We start from the raw sequence: 16223 nt of genomic DNA, 5'->3' as shown, positions 1-16223 counted from the left end.
ATGTTTCTACACGATGTCAATAGAGCACCATAAGCAAAGCGACATCTTTGACCCACATACCCCTCACTATGACATCTATCTTATGCCCTTCTTAACGACTCGGACCTTTCGGTACTGAAGTTTATCCGGTTCCACTATATATTTTAAGTAAGGCAATCTGAAATAAAGTTTAAAAGGCGAAATCTGAGGAGAAGCTTAACCATGCTCTTGTAAAAAAAACGGGATAGTAAAGACTGATATTCTGATAAGCACCCAACCATGAGCCAATATTTTATTAACACCATGTCATCAATCAAACCAACAGCACATTTACTATTCTATTCTTTCGTGTACGTATCAAAACTTTCAATTTCTACTCATAATCGTAGATTGCATCAGTCGTCATCCGATTTACTAACAAAATACTTATAATCACAACCCAACTAGTTTCGGTGGTACTACATTCTACTCTTATGTGGCCTCGCCAATTGCATTCAAAAAACTAGAACGGGATCAATTTTCCATCTTGCAGCATAACGTTTTCCCAATGTTCTTCCAAATGCAAGCAATTTCTCCGATCATTCTTGGGTTAACTGCACCAATCGCCCTTACCACCGGAGCCATTACCTCTCTAGTAGCTGCATCCATCAGTGGTGCCGTTAACTATTTTGTCTTGTTGCCAGTAACTCAGGGGATCAAGGAAGAGAGAAAGAAGGTCGCCAAGGAATATTCTGGTGACGAATTGGAATTGAAAGACGCACCGTTACGTAAGAGTTTCGGCCAAAGTCACGGATTAAGTTTGTTGTTGAATATGACCAATGTCTTGGGGACCTTGGCTTACGGTATCTATTTATCGAAGGGGATTTTCAAATACATCCCTAAATGATTGATGTATAGTTGCAAACATTGAATGATAGGAATAATGAGTTTTTTATATCACACATAAAGATGTACACACATACATACATATATACAGAAGAAGTATGAGTTGATGGATCGAAGAGTGAAAAGTTGATGGAATAAGATAAAACATGAGAAAGTGGAAAAGTATATCATTAAGCAGAGAAAAAAGAAGATAGTAGAAGGATTCTTCGAGATGCTTCTAATCAAGCGTAGATCCGGTCATCGTTCAGCTGAACAATTTCTGGATGAAAGTTTTAAATTTCATTATTCGATCAGAAACAGATCCTATGCGTTACAATTCATGAAAGCCATACAACGTTAGAAAAGAGGACGAGTGAGAAAACTTTCATTATAATAATTTCATACCTCTTAGGAAATCTTTTTTCGGTTTTGGAATATGTTGACAAGTCAATATGATAATAGCATTACTCTAGCAATTGCTATTAACGTTGTTCGTTCGAATCTATTATGCTGACGGAGGTTGAGCGTGGACATTTATAATACCTTTAGACCTGGTGAAAGTACGGAAAAATTGTGGGAAAAAATAATAAAAAAAGAGAGAACAGGACCGTGAAGCATGTACCACCAGACTAGCTAGCCTTCAAATCTATTCATCAATTTCAACGGTGGCAGATGGTGCAGCGGAAGCACCTGCACCGACACCAGCACCAGTCAAGAAGGAAGAAACGTTGGAAGGTGGCATCAAAGCGATCATCAACACGATGTTTTCATAAATCTCTTCAGTTAAAGATCTTTGGTAGATTCCTAACAAGTCACTTGGGTTTGGATACACGGACAAAGCCTTGTAGAACTTCAGAGCGGATTCTAATTCACTACCTGGAATAGCAGCTAGCTTTTCACCTAATTCAACGTTAGATGAGAAAGTAGCCTCTCTTTGAGATGGGTCTTGTGGAAGTGGATCTTTGGTCAACTCGGCTATCAAAATTTCATTGACTCTCTTCAACTTCTCTTGCTTTGCCTCTTCCTTGGCTTGTTTTTCCAATTCGGCATGTTGCTTCAACTTACGTTTCAATTGCTTTCTAAATTCCGGGTTGTTTCTTCTTTGATAATCAAAATAAGCAGCGTAACCTGCCACGGCAGTGGCAACAGTGACACCTGCGATTGTAAGAATACGGCCTAAGTTCGCTTGATTGCTAGACATGATCTCAAATAATAATTGATCGTGGATTTTTATGGTTCTGTGATTGCTGCTAATTCCTTACAATATTCAACCAGAGAAGGAACAAAAAAATAATACACCTAGTAAGAAAATCCGGTACGCTATGATATGATACGTTTTCGATACGGCACGATAAAGTATAAATATAGATATATTTACTCCTTCAAGAGAGAGACAATGAACAAGTTTAAATCACAGACCTTCAAACCTTCCTGTTCTTGTAACATGCGATCTTCACAAATAATAAGTCGTACTCAGTTTTTTTTTTTATTTAAATTGTTAAATAATTTTTCACCAAGAACTGAAAAACTATGGGAAAAAATGGCCTGTGACATTTCGCTACAATAGTTTACGTTATTTGGTTGGGAAAAAGCTAGCCCTTATGCAGGTATTTTGCGTTTGCCAAACGATACAGGCAGGTATAATCTACTTCTAGATACCAAGGACGAGATTTATTATAGCTAGATTGTAGATATGTAATCAATGGCGGCTCGTCAACCCTGTACTGTTCTTTGTTCCTACTAGTCTTTATTCCTTTTTCTGCGATTTGCTTTGGTAATTTCAATTAAGGCTAAATGAATCTGAAAATTTTCTAAACGCATGCGATGAGCTAGGATTCCTATAGACGTCATATCGTTTAGAGGATGATCTTTGATTAAGATTCCAGGATAATAGGATTCTGCTACTTCCATAGGTACATCCAAAAGCGGTATTAGCGGTGAATTTTTTGTTAATACTTTGCAGAATGGTCGCTAAGAAGAGAACTGCATTAAGGACTAAGGCAGCCAAAGTTACCACGGTTGAGAAAGACCATGCGGTGCAACCATTGACGGAGTTACCGCCAGATCCTAAGGCTTTCTTGCATCAGCCAAGGGAGACTAAGAAAGAAAAACTGCAGAATAAGTCCCAGAACTTTATTAGTAGGATAACGGATGTAGGTAAGAATTTGACTGGTATTTCGAAGTCATCTGTCAGAAGAAGGAAACGTAAGCTAAGAGATGAGTTGAAACCTAAGATGGATGATTTGCTTATAAGTTTACAGCAGGAAGGTGTCATTAGGAATGATGAACCTTCACAGGAGGATTTAGCTGTGGAAAAGAAAGCTAGTTTAAATTCATCAGTCACCAAAGTCATAACATCGGATGCATATGGCTCTATTCGTGGCAGCGCTCCACAGCATAAAGGTCAACTACGGAAAAACGAACCTAATATTAGAAACCAAAGGGGTGCTAAGGCTTTGGCCCAACAGGAATCCAAGAGGTTCAACGAAGTTTTGTTAAATGAAACTTTCCAGAAGAACCCATTTGACGCATTGAAGGAAGCTATAAGGATGAGGCAGTAAATGAAAACATCTGTCATTAATCTCTATATAATTGTACACTAATCATCATTTAAACACTAAACGTCTCTTAAACGTTGAGGACTTCACGCAATTTTGGTCTGAACGTAGTTTCTAAGAACTTTTCGATTTCAGAGACAGGAACTTCTTTGTCAAGAATTGCCTTATATTTGAGTTCTAACTCATCAGCTTCGTCGTTTTGCAGGTATTCATAGTCCTGAATATCTAAGTCCAAATCAACAAGATCTGCATCATCAAGATTCAAATCTGCTGAATCATTCGGTATAACCATATGATTCAAATTTTTCCATTGCCTGTCAAGTAGATTATTGACATTTTCCGATTCCTTTTTCTGTTCTCCGTTCTCTTTCTTACCCTTGGTCTTCACTAACTCACTATAGAGCTTTCTACTTTCTAATCTTTTATCGATTACTTGCTGTAATTGCTCTTTAACAATATCTGCATCAACGTCAGATTTCTGTAAAAGTACATTTAGATCTATTGCATCTTCTACCTTTCCAAATTTACTGCGTTGCAAGAAATTGATAATAGAACAAATCCAAGTTATGAAACCTTCAAATATACCTTGCGTATCGTTGACATAGATATCATGAGCGAATTGATAAAACGAAGTTTCATGTTTGTTGATCAATTCATTTATCTCATCAACAATATTTGTGATAGTGACAGAACCCTTGTTACCATTAATAACATTATCGAGTAGATAGATCAAATCATTCATGAACTTTTCAAAATTTCTGAAGGCCAAATCCATACGTGCCACTTTGAACACTTTAATCATTGGCTCGTAGAACAAAGTAACCATTGATTTGATCAATTGAGAGAGCTCCGGATCCTCCCATAGTTGCTTCATTAATCTTTTGTCACGCTCTTGAATCAACAATTGTAGATATTCTTTGATTCTAGTGAAATATACACCGACTGAAGCGCTTAAAGAATCATTTGACCTCACGTGAACTAGTGCAATACTGTTTTCTTGTTCGTTTTTCCAGTAGGTGTAGGATTCCATTAGTTCTGCAAGAGCATCAGAAGACACGTGTTCCATTTCTGTTCCCCTCATGGTAATTATCACAGATATAGGCATACTCATCAATTTAACATCGCTGTGAACAGCATCCATATCCAATAAGGAAGAATCTTCATTTTCAAAGATGACCTTCTTGAAGAATCTGCATATTTCAGTACCGTACTGGTGATTAGTCTTGATCACTGTTTCCAACTCTTCGATTATTTTATCTTGGCCCTTCAAATCGTCCGTTAAAATAGTAGAAAACATTGTTTGTAGCAAAGATTGTCCTCCAAATGGCTGAGCCATAAACAAATCCATCATACCCTTCATTATCGCTATTGGATTAGTAAACCGTAAAATTTGAATCATGATTGTATACGGCAGCAACTTATGTAATCTTCGGACTTGCTTATAAAGTTCATACCCGCTATCATCTCCCAAAAACATTTGGTACAGGGTTGCTGACATGTAGATCTTACACCAGTCAAAGAAATCCCTCAAGATTGGGGATAACTCGTACGGGTCCCTTTTCTCCTTAAACTCTTTGAATAATCCAAGCAAGAAGTCTTGATCTTGTAGCAAGGAAGTTTTCATTTCCTTTAATGAGTCTTGCAATTTCAACGACCTTTCGAAGGCCATTTTTTGGAATTTGATTTGATGCTCTATGTTGGTCAGATCTACAAGTTCACGGTTCTTCATATCATTTTTAACAGCAGAATTGAGTTCAGCATCCTCAAGACGTTCACTTTTAGAGAACAAGAATTTCTTTAAAGGTGTACCTGTAGCCACTTCCTTTTCCTGACAAAGGGTTCTCAAATATTGTCTCAACGACGTTCTCATTCTTTCACGAGGCAACGTTCGGTTCTTGTTGATATTAGGAGTGTTTTGTTCTGAACTTTGTTCTGAGCTCTGGTCGTGCTGGTCTTCATCGAACTCTTCGTACTCAATCTCGTCTGTCTCCAAGTCTGCTTTCGCTTGCTGTGTAATGGATTCAAGCGTTTCTGTCACATCAACACCATCTTGTTTGATAGAGGCCTGGATCTTGTTCTTATGAGGTAATTGCGGTAGTTTTTTACCCGGGTATCCAGTCTTTAAATCCTTAGCCAATCTTTTGAAATCCTCATAGGTCTTATAAACAAAAACAGTAGTTGCAGGGTCCTCCTTACGAACCCGTATCATAAAATAGCTTTGATGTCTCTTAGAGCTACCAGAATCAATCAACGATAGCTTCGAGAAATCAAACCCTAGATTTGATTTCATCCATTTATTTGCAACACTTTTAGCCGGTTTTGGTTTCACCTTATCATCAGGGAAAAGTAACCGATGCTCTACCACGGCTATCACATTGATATCGATCCCATTGAAGTAGATAGGTTCGTTCGTCAATAAGTACTGCAAATTATCCTTGCTTGGCATGGTAAACTTATTCAACTTGGTAGCCTTCTCTGCATCCTTAGTAAGATGATATTTCTCTTGCTCGTAGTACTGACGTTCCTTTGACACACCGATCCCAGAGTTATAGAACAATAAAATCACCTTGGACAATTTCAATGCCATCTTCCGACGTTTTGTCAATTCTTCTCTATCAAAACTGGAACTGAACGGTAAAGACATGAAATGCTCAAAGAACACCTGAACTTTACCCTGCCAAAACGACGGATCCTTAACCAACTCCTTGGACAACAATGGGAACGTCATTACAAAATTCTGCAAGAAATGGCTTAATACCGGAAACTCACCAACAAATTTCTGTTTCACCTCATCATCAGAATTAAGCGTTGATGAAACACGACTAGAAACCGAGCTGTTTCGTGAATGACTCTTATTTTTAGCCTTGCCCTTACTCTTCGGATCCTCATCCGAGAAGGGGCACCCGAACTTCCTCAATGCATTAATGTCGTTAAGCTTCTCAAACTCTGTATTCAACTCAATCCTTAATAACTCTCTCTTCAAGTAATGTTCTTCTACGGAAGAAAGTTCAACGACCATGCCTCCTAACCTGTGTTATTCCGCTCACTTCAAGAAACACACCGATAGGTATATATATATATATATGTACATAAACCAGCCTGTCTAGACTAACTTCACATATAACTCTGCCAGTTAATCCAAAATCCACGATCTATACTAAATCCATGTCAATTCCATAAAGCAAAGGAAATTCCTTTTAGGAGACGGAAGTGGGATTTTGGGCCAAATGAGGTTTAATTTTCACATGTCATGAAAAACTTCGTCTTCGAGACGATTTGAAAAATGGAAAGATAAAAGACAACCAGAAAACTGCATTTCGAGGAATTGCCAAATCCTATATAAGGACACTGATATGTTTTTAGTTAATATGAGATGAGATGAGTTGGTAGTTTATTTATATTGTGTGTCTTGTTTCGTATTTTTATATAGATGGTAGTATTAGGGATATTCTTTGAAGATGCGAGAGATATCTAATTCCGAGATGGCAGGATCTTCAACTGGATTCAACGATAACAGTTCGGATAACGGTATCAAAAATGTTGTTCATGAGGAGAGTAAACTAGAAGAACAAAGTATATCGAGTAAAGATGCTTACGATGCGTACGGTGGTACAGGTGAAGGTCATTTGCGTAAATCATTCTCTCTATGGTCGATTTTAGGTGTTGGGTTCGGGTTGACGAATTCTTGGTTTGGTATCTCGGTATCCATGGTTACTGGTATCTACTCTGGTGGTCCAATGATGGTCGTATACGGTATCATTATCATTGCCTTGATCTCTATCTGTATTGCTGTGACTCTAGGTGAGTTGTCTTCTGCTTTCCCACACGCTGGTGGTCAGTTCTGGTGGTCGTTGCAGTTGGCTCCACCAAAATACAGAAGACTAGCTGCTTATCTATGTGGTTCTTTTGCATGGGCAGGTGCGATTTTCTCTAGTGCATCTACCACACTTTCAGTTGCTTCTGAATTGGTAGGCATGTACGCTTTGACCCATCCAGATTTTGAAGTCAAGAGATGGCATGTATTCGTATGTTTCCAAATCTTGCACTTGTTCTTGATGATGTTCAACTGTTCTGGTAAGGCTTTGCCAGTCATTTCTCAATCGTCATTGTACATCTCATTGATTTCATTTTTCACCATTACAGTGACCGTGCTAGCTTGTTCCCATGGTAAATATAACGATGCCAAGTTCGTTTTTGCTACTTTCTATAACGAAACTGGCTGGAAAAATGGAGTCATTGCCTTCATTGTCGGTTTAATCAACCCGGCATGGTCCTTCTCTTGTCTAGATTGTGCCACTCACATGGCTTTTGAAGTGGAAAACCCTGAAAGAGTGATTCCGATCTCTATTCTATGTACAGTGGGCATTGGATTCCTTACTTCTTTCAGTTACGTCATCGCTATGTTCTTCTCTTTACAAGATCTAGAGGCTGTTGCTTCATCCAATACCGGAATGCCAATCTTGGAAATTTTCCGTCAAGCTACCAAATCTACTCCAGGTGCTGTAGTGTTGGGTTGCCTCATCCTTTTCACCTCATTTGGATGTGTTATTGCATGCCATACATGGCAAGCAAGATTGTGTTGGTCATTTGCTAGAGACAACGGTATCCCATACTCTAAATACTGGGCTAAAATTGATCCTGAATTGGGTGTGCCATTGAACGCGCACTTGCTGTCATGTGCCTTGATTTCGCTATTGGGTTGCTTATACATGGCTTCCACCACCGCTTTCAATTCTTTAATTACTGGGTGTATTGCGTTCTTATTGTTCTCATACAGTGTTCCGGTCGTATGTCTGTTGGCGCGTAAACGTAATATTAAACATGGCCCATTTTGGCTAGGAAAATTCGGAGCGTTCTCCAATATCGTTTTATTGGGTTGGAATCTTTTCGCTTTAGTCTTTTTCTGTTTCCCAGCTGTCATGCCAGTGACAAAAGATAACATGAATTATGCATCAGTCGTCATTGTTGGGTTCCTATTATTCTACTTAGGATTCTGGCAATTTAAGGCAAAGAAAGTTTTCTATATCAGAGAAGATGAAAACACCGATAGCAATCAGGAGTCAGTAACAACTGAAGCTTTCCATGCTTATGATGCTAAATGATAAACACTGCTTCCTATCGCATTTCGTTTCTTGTCTTTTTTAACGTTTATTCACCTGTTTAATATACCTACTAAATATAATACTTGCATTGTCTTTTGAATTATTGTTACTAGATATATACGAACTGAGGTACTGCTGTATCGGAATTAATTGAGAATATATTATCAATTATACGGATCCTCCGTTGCTATATTAATTATATATTTGTCTCTTGTTGTAATTCAGCTGGCGTCAGTAAAAAGAAATGTTTTTTGATTATTGAAAATTTTATATAACAAAGCTGAGATGAGATGAGATGACTTAAGTGCTTTCGAATGATATGATTGCAGAATCTGCAGTAGTAGTGATACTTAACCATTAGAGCTCAAGCAAATAGTCCAGAATGTCAAAAGATGAATTAAAGGACAAGAAGAGAAAGGTGGAAGATGAGGAGTTGAAGAGTAAGAAAAAATTGAAGAAGGACAAGAAAGACAAGAAAGACAAGAAAGACAAGAAAGACAAGAAGGATAAGAAGGAGAAGAAAGAAAAGAAGGAGAAAAAGGATAAGAAATCAGAAACTGAAAGCTTTGCTGCTTCTGCCTCTCAATCTGATATTGATGAATTTTTGAAGGAAAATGAGGTTACAGTTAGCGACCCATCAGGTTCCAATATTGTACCATATTTAGACTTTTCCCAAGTGTCGTTTATTGATCAGATTCAAAAGGAAATTTCTAAGTTCCCAAAACCAACTCCAATTCAAGCTGTTTCCTGGCCATATCTATTAGCTGGTAAGGATGTTATCGGTATCGCTGAAACTGGTTCGGGTAAGACTTTTGCTTTCGGTGTTCCAGCTATCAACAACATTGTCACATCAGGAGACAAGTCAAGTTCCGTCAAGGTACTTGTTATCTCACCAACTAGAGAATTGGCCTCTCAAATTTACGATAATTTGATTGTTCTTACTGACGCGTGTGGTTTAAGATCTTGTTGCGTATACGGTGGTGTTCCAAAGGATCAGCAAAGAGAAGATCTGAGGAGATCCCAAGTCGTTGTTGCTACTCCAGGTAGACTGTTGGATCTAATAGAGGAAGGCTCTGTTGATTTGAGTCATGTTAACTACCTGGTCTTGGATGAAGCTGACAGAATGTTGGAAAAAGGTTTTGAGGAAGATATCAAAAAAATCATTAGACAAACAAGATCCACCTCTAGACAAACGTTGATGTTTACCGCGACATGGCCAAAAGAAGTTCGTGAACTTGCTTCAAGTTTCATGAGTGAACCGGTTAAAGTGTCTATTGGTAACAGAGATGAACTGTCAGCAAACAAAAGAATTACTCAGATCGTGGAAGTTGTGGATCCGTTCAGAAAGGAAAAAAAACTGTTGGAACTGTTGAAGAAGTACCATTCAGGCCCAACAAAGAACGACAAAGTTTTGATATTTGCCTTGTACAAAAAGGAAGCCTCTCGTGTTGAAAGAAACTTGAAATACAACGGTTACGATGTTGCTGCCATTCACGGTGATCTTTCTCAACAGCAAAGAACTCAAGCTTTGAATGAATTCAAAGCAGGAAAATGTAACTTACTTTTAGCTACTGATGTGGCAGCCAGAGGTTTAGACATCCCAAACGTGAAAACCGTTATCAATTTGACTTTCCCTCTAACAGTAGAAGATTACGTTCACAGAATTGGTAGAACCGGTCGTGCTGGTCAATACGGTACCGCACACACATTGTTCACTGAGCAAGAAAAGCATCTTGCAGGTGCCCTTGTTAATGTCTTAAATGGTGCTGGTCAACCTGTTCCTGAGGAGCTCAAGAAGTTCGGTACTCACACAAAGAAGAAGGAACATAGTGCGTACGGTGCATTCTTCAAGGATGTGGACCTATCAAAGAAACCAAAAAAGATTACATTTGATTAATTTAAATCCGTTATAAAGACAATTCTTGTATTTTTTAGCAATCACCCCCATTATGTACAGTAGTTCATTCAATACAGAGTAAATAAAAGTTTACAATTACTCTTGCATCGAAGTTTGTACAATGAATGTTCACGATAAAAATTGAAATTAAAGACGTATTAAATATGCGATATTCAAACAATGACTTTGAAAGGCAACGAAGAATGGTGTTGAAAGGGAAAGCATTAAAGTATAAAAGGGGATACTCTATCGAAGATCTTCTTGTACCTTCGCCTTTTATTTTACAGTATTAGTACAATGGAGCAGTGCATAATTTTTGAAATACAACTGAAGTGATAAACAAAAGGAAATTGAGAATCTAAAAGAACATCGAGTACCATCTACGGTGAAGAGTTTGCATCAGTTGAGTGTATTGGCGCATTTCACCCCAGCAGTCTCTACCAAAGTTACACCCAGCCATATTGACAACGAAGTCATGTTCCTTTTCGTTATAGAAATAGCGCAAGTCATACTTGAAATCTGCACAAGCACCTGGTGGGAAAGCATTGATCTGCCTTAGTGGTAGAAATGCGATCTTCTCTCTAATCCAAGGTTCGTTAGCATACAATGCTTCTAAAGCGTCTTGTTCACGATGTTCCCAGACCATATGTTTTTGTTCATATCCGACTGGGTCCCACCATATATCGAGAAGAAGCTCAGTCCATTCAGTGTTTCTCATTAGGAAAGAACCCAAATTAAAACCACCACAGTCCTGTGTAATTAACATATCTGACGGTTGTGAATAGTCAACATATGCCACATCGGTAGCTATATGCAAAGGATTGAAAGCTTCCAAAGTCTTGTTTGCGATTTCATCTAGTCTATCGAAGATATGTTCTTCCAAAGAAAGTTGGGGCTCCATGATAAGAGTTTCCACGTCTAACCACCAAAACCATTCAGCATTGGGGAATTCCCTCATAGTCTGTTTCATTATATCAACCTTTTGCCAGCCCTCTCTGTATTCATGGGAGTATCTCTTTGATAGTGCCTGATCTTTAATGACCAATCCGTAACCATGTCTTTTGGCGTATGCACGTTTGTTTTCGATAGAAATACGCTCGATAGCCCATTCTTGTTCCGATTTCCACTTTAAAACACCACCGCCACCACTATTGACAGCAACAATTATCACCACCTTGGGTTCAGCTGCAACAAGTGAGAAATCACTTAACCAAAATAATATGAAAAGTATGGAAAACAGCCATAGGACGTACCTCTTATATTTTGAAAATGACGACACGTAATTGGAATCCAAATTTAATGGCTTTTTCTCATCCAATTCGTATGAGTACTCATAAGGTGTACTCGAAGTCATTGATCCTATCTAGATTTTCTGACTGGTCTCTCGTTCACGTACAATATACAATAAATCGGATCAAGTTGGATGCCTCAGAAAAACAGCAAAACGCGATCAATAGTATTTTCTGCTCCAAGCAGTCACACTATATTTCCTTAACGTATTGAAGTACTAACGAAATCACTTAGATACACAAACAACAACCAGTAAATGATTGTTTTGTACTACTCTGGAGTTTATCTATAGAGAACATATATTTTTACTCTGTTGACATTACTTCAAATTCTTGCAACTCGCTTTAAAATGAAGAAATCCAAAACAAGAAAATGTTACCCGGTAGAAATGATAGAATCGCAATCTGTCTCTAGATACCGCGACAGCTTACCATAACACTTTGACTGGTACACTGATCGTGAGCATGGACCTCTGCACTATTCGTTGAGGAATACAATCGAATGACGACTACATATATGCGACTAAATGCTTGTAATTAATTATGCGAATGTATTTTTCCGCAAAACTTGGTGAAAGATCAATTCATTATGAATATGAGGATGGTCCTATCAAACAAAGACTATTCGCTGCGTTGCATTATCAGAAGTTAAACTCATTACGAAATTGCTGTAGATCCATGCCCGGCATGACTTTTTCTAGCAAATCTCTCCTATCCATGGCGACAAAGGAACGCTTTAAGGTCTCCAGAATATTGTTAGATTGCACGACTGATCCAGTAATTGGAACATTCTCTACTTCATGCATAGATAGAGCAGAGAGCAGAGACTCTGCAGCCTCTTTATAACAGCCAATATTCATTGACGAAATGGCCAAGTTATAACGAGCTCTCACAAAAGACGGTTTCAAGGCAAGGGCCTTGTGGTATGCCTGGATAGCTTCTTCGCTACGGTTTGAATTGGCCAAAGAGGCTCCCAAACGGTTCCACATTAATTCGTCATTTGGATTGACTTCTAATGCGGTGCGGAAACAGTCAATTGTCTTACCAAACTCTTCATTGGCATAGAAAAGCGTTCCCAAACCGAGCTGAACTTCTGGATCCACCTGAGGCAAGGCGTTAGCTACTTGCAAATACTTCGTGATTACTTGTTTGCTCAAATTAAACCTATCGATATTGGCCTCATCAATGGTAGGGGAGCGTGTTAACTCAGGGTACTTACTATCTAGCCATCTGTTGAGCATGCTGAAAGCGGTCAGATCATATCCCTCATTAATATAACTGATAGAAATTGTCATGAGTGCCTGCTGATTAGTGGGGTCTAGGCTTAAACATTGCTCAAGCGCACTAATACCATTCATTTCTTTTTCGTTTTGTGTTTGAACCAATCCAAGCTTTAACCATGCATCTACATGCGCGGGGTCTTCTTGCACAGCAGCTTCGAAAGCCAATGCAGCTTCACTTAGCTTCGCCCCATTTTCCATTAGGATACATCCAATTTCATAGGCATTTGGATTATGCATGTATTGGTTATCATTATCAAATCTGTAAGGTGGAATATGTGTTGCTTTACCAGTCATATAGCGAGCGTAATCTTTCTCCCATTGAGAATCACTTGTTTCCAAATTATTATCAGCCGTCTCCGCTTGTAACTTATCCCAGACTTCTTGGAAGTCTGCTTGATATCCATCCTCCACTACTATCTCCTCCTTGGTTTCCTCTTTATTGTCCTCCATGGTCAAATTTTCAGCCACAGCCTTCTCCAAGGCTTCAAACTGCTCATTCCACTGCTTGTCAGCGAGAACACCATCATCACTGGACATTTGCGGTGTTTGCTGAGACATGTGAGAATAATTATGTAATGAAGAAATACCTGTATGCATCATCGGCCTCCCGATCCGGGACATGCCAGGCCTGTATGAACTCATAGAATTTGTGTTGCTTATTCTTTCAACATTATTGACTCTGCTGGCTAAACCCTGTTGAGGAGATCTGCTATTAAATTCATTACCCCAGCTCCTGGAATGCTGAGCTGTATCGCCTGCTGACATATTACTGCTTCCACTATCTTGTTTCTTTAGTCCAAAACGAGGACCATGCGAAAGAATAGCACTAGGAACAGGCGCCATTCCCAACTGACCATCAGAAAAACCAGGTGACCTGTTCATAAACTGGTCCATTTGAAAACGATTTGCATTGGATACTTCATTCACATGAGTTTTGAAGTTTTGAGCAACATTACTGGCCGGATTTTGATACCCCACTTGTCTCAGAGCAGGATTCTGCTGGGCATGTTTATTCAACTGCGCGAGAGGATTTGATCCAACGGAACAATCTGCACTCATAATTGTATTATGTCAAATGAGATGGGATATTTTCTTGTTTTTAAACTCTACCACCTCCCTTGATGAGCTCCCTTAGTCTATGCTTAGTAAACCCTTTTAGCTCCCTTGATGATTGATAATAAAGCTACTAGCTCAAACAAATGAACACAATGACAAGTTCTGCGTAGAAAGTATGTAGATTTGATATGTTGATGAATCCAGTTATATATGAATTCAACCTTGGCAATGTCATGAAAGTGTTCGGTTAGTTTGTTTAAATCATGATTCATCAATCTCTGGAGTTTTTCAAAGCTCCAGAGATTGATTGAGATTATCGCCATGATTTTTCGGAACAGGTTTGGGGCGATGTTATTACCCGGACATATACCGTATTAGGTTATTCGTGGCGACAATATCAGAAACTGTGCCTTTAAGTTCTTTAAGCTTTAAGACGGTGGAGCTCATCTCATTTCTCAAAGGTATTGCAATATTACACGATTGTAAAGATGGGTAGAAAGTATCACACTTTACCATGCTAAGGCCCGTCAGTATTGATGACTTAATATCAGACACAGTTCCTGCGAAGAAACCTCGGTTTCTGATCAAGAAACGAACATTTCCACAACCAGAAGAAGAAGAAGCGTCAAAGGCATTGTCACACACCGTTATCAAGAGGAAAGATAATTATAGGAATCTCGACGAAGACGAACTATACGAGGAACAAGTATCTAATGAACCAGATGATTTACTATTCCTAGCAAGAAAATCCGCCGACCTTTTGAAGAAACGACAAAATGAAGATGAAAGTATTGTCGACAATTACTTGGGGAAGCATTGGTCTGAAAAGAAATATGAAGAGATGAGCACTAGGGATTGGAGGATTCTATCTGAAGACTTTAATATCTCGAGTAAAGGTGGAACAGTAGAGAAACCTCTAAGAAACTGGCACGAATTAAAGTTAATTCCGGAAGATTTGTTAAACATTATTACAAATGATTTGCACTACAACGAGCCAACATCCATTCAGCGCAGTACAATACCGAATGTTATAAACAATAGAGACTTCATTGGTGTTGCTAGTACTGGTTCTGGTAAGACACTTGCATTTTTGCTTCCAATTCTTATAAAACTTCACGGTATACCGCCACTTAATTCAATTACTAAACATGATGGTCCTTTGGCATTAGTATTAGCACCAACAAGAGAATTGGCACAGCAAATACAACATGAGGGGCAATCAATTACGAAACTATGGAAACGACCTTGCAATATCGTAAGTATTGTTGGTGGACATTCCTTGGAAGAAATTTCAGCAAACCTAAGAGATGGATGTGATATATTGGTTGCTACACCCGGAAGGTTACTTGATTGTCTAGATTCTCATCTTTTATTTTTAAAGCAAGTAAATACGTTAGTGTTGGATGAAGCGGACAAGATGATAGATTTCGGTTTTGAAGATCAGTTGACTACAATTTTAGCAAAGACAGAAACAATTTCCAATAGACAAACAATGATGTTTACGGCTACATTCTCACCTACCATAGAAAAAGTTGCTAATGGCTATTTGAAAAAGCCAAGCTATGTCACGGTTGGAGGAGAAGAATCTAAACCAAAAATTAAACAAATAGTACGGTATGTTCCAGATGAAGAAGAAAAACTTAAGATACTTGTAAAAGATTTCCTACCAAATTACAAGGCTCCTATCATAATATTCATAAATTACAAAAGAACAGCTGACTGGTTATTCGACAAACTTAGAGAGGCTCGGTTCCGAGCAACAACTCTTCACGGCTCAAAATCACAGGAACAACGTGAACACTCTTTAAGTCTTTTGAGAAATGGGAAAGTAGATATTCTCATAGCTACTGATGTCGCTGGAAGAGGTATCGATATACCTAACGTTTCTTTAGTAGTGAATCTACAATTTCCTAAGTCGTTTGACAGCTTTGTGCATCGTGTAGGTAGAACTGGACGTGCTGGTAAAACTGGTACTGCACTTACTTTTCTAACCGAGGAGGAAGATCATTCTGCCATGGCTAAATTGTTCGATTATGTCAAAAAGAACGACTTCACCGGAGAAAATTACATCTCAAAAGAAGCTATGTCGAAATACAATGTTGACAAATCTTCATACAAACCAATTATTATATGAAAGGACTAGACTTTTTTCCTTGAAATTTTAGAGTCATGCAATATGAATTAGAGTATTTAAC

General features: G+C 38.5%; 9 protein-coding genes across 9 annotated transcripts; 5 read left to right on the top strand and 4 right to left on the bottom strand.

Moving 5' to 3' along the window:
* Nucleotides 1-526: 526 nt before the first annotated feature.
* On the top strand, nucleotides 527-865 carry TMH18 (Tmh18p; the record flags this gene model as incomplete). Its single annotated transcript, XM_452898.1, has 1 exon — nucleotides 527-865. The coding sequence occupies one exon, from the start codon at nucleotides 527-529 to the stop codon at nucleotides 863-865; it is 339 nt and encodes a 112-aa protein (XP_452898.1).
* A 624-nt stretch (nucleotides 866-1489) lies between these two features.
* TOM20 (TOM complex receptor protein TOM20) lies at nucleotides 1490-2044 on the bottom strand (the record flags this gene model as incomplete). The annotated part of the gene is made up of 1 exon (XM_452897.1): nucleotides 1490-2044. The coding sequence occupies one exon, from the start codon at nucleotides 2042-2044 to the stop codon at nucleotides 1490-1492; it is 555 nt and encodes a 184-aa protein (XP_452897.1).
* A 763-nt stretch (nucleotides 2045-2807) lies between these two features.
* SLX9 (Slx9p) lies at nucleotides 2808-3404 on the top strand (the record flags this gene model as incomplete). The annotated part of the gene is made up of 1 exon (XM_452896.1): nucleotides 2808-3404. One exon carries the CDS (start codon nucleotides 2808-2810, stop codon nucleotides 3402-3404), a length of 597 nt encoding a protein of 198 aa, XP_452896.1.
* Nucleotides 3405-3471: 67 nt separating this feature from the next.
* On the bottom strand, nucleotides 3472-6420 carry LEC1 (Lec1p; the record flags this gene model as incomplete). Its single annotated transcript, XM_452895.1, has 1 exon — nucleotides 3472-6420. One exon carries the CDS (start codon nucleotides 6418-6420, stop codon nucleotides 3472-3474), a length of 2949 nt encoding a protein of 982 aa, XP_452895.1.
* Nucleotides 6421-6859: 439 nt separating this feature from the next.
* On the top strand, nucleotides 6860-8503 carry HNM1 (Hnm1p; the record flags this gene model as incomplete). The annotated part of the gene is made up of 1 exon (XM_452894.1): nucleotides 6860-8503. The coding sequence occupies one exon, from the start codon at nucleotides 6860-6862 to the stop codon at nucleotides 8501-8503; it is 1644 nt and encodes a 547-aa protein (XP_452894.1).
* Nucleotides 8504-8885: 382 nt separating this feature from the next.
* Nucleotides 8886-10400, top strand: DBP3 (RNA-dependent ATPase DBP3; the record flags this gene model as incomplete). Its single annotated transcript, XM_452893.1, has 1 exon — nucleotides 8886-10400. The coding sequence occupies one exon, from the start codon at nucleotides 8886-8888 to the stop codon at nucleotides 10398-10400; it is 1515 nt and encodes a 504-aa protein (XP_452893.1).
* Nucleotides 10401-10758: 358 nt separating this feature from the next.
* Nucleotides 10759-11754, bottom strand: MNN10 (alpha-1,6-mannosyltransferase; the record flags this gene model as incomplete). Its single annotated transcript, XM_452892.1, has 1 exon — nucleotides 10759-11754. The coding sequence occupies one exon, from the start codon at nucleotides 11752-11754 to the stop codon at nucleotides 10759-10761; it is 996 nt and encodes a 331-aa protein (XP_452892.1).
* A 576-nt stretch (nucleotides 11755-12330) lies between these two features.
* On the bottom strand, nucleotides 12331-14031 carry PEX5 (Pex5p; the record flags this gene model as incomplete). Its single annotated transcript, XM_452891.1, has 1 exon — nucleotides 12331-14031. One exon carries the CDS (start codon nucleotides 14029-14031, stop codon nucleotides 12331-12333), a length of 1701 nt encoding a protein of 566 aa, XP_452891.1.
* A 511-nt stretch (nucleotides 14032-14542) lies between these two features.
* Nucleotides 14543-16162, top strand: PRP28 (mRNA splicing protein PRP28; the record flags this gene model as incomplete). Its single annotated transcript, XM_452890.1, has 1 exon — nucleotides 14543-16162. One exon carries the CDS (start codon nucleotides 14543-14545, stop codon nucleotides 16160-16162), a length of 1620 nt encoding a protein of 539 aa, XP_452890.1.
* Between the last annotated feature and the right edge of the window lie 61 nt (nucleotides 16163-16223).

This window comes from Kluyveromyces lactis (genome assembly GCF_000002515.2).
Source record: "Kluyveromyces lactis strain NRRL Y-1140 chromosome C complete sequence".
Lineage (NCBI taxonomy): Eukaryota > Fungi > Ascomycota > Saccharomycetes > Saccharomycetales > Saccharomycetaceae > Kluyveromyces > Kluyveromyces lactis.
This window is presented reverse-complemented; position numbering and strand designations above follow the sequence as displayed.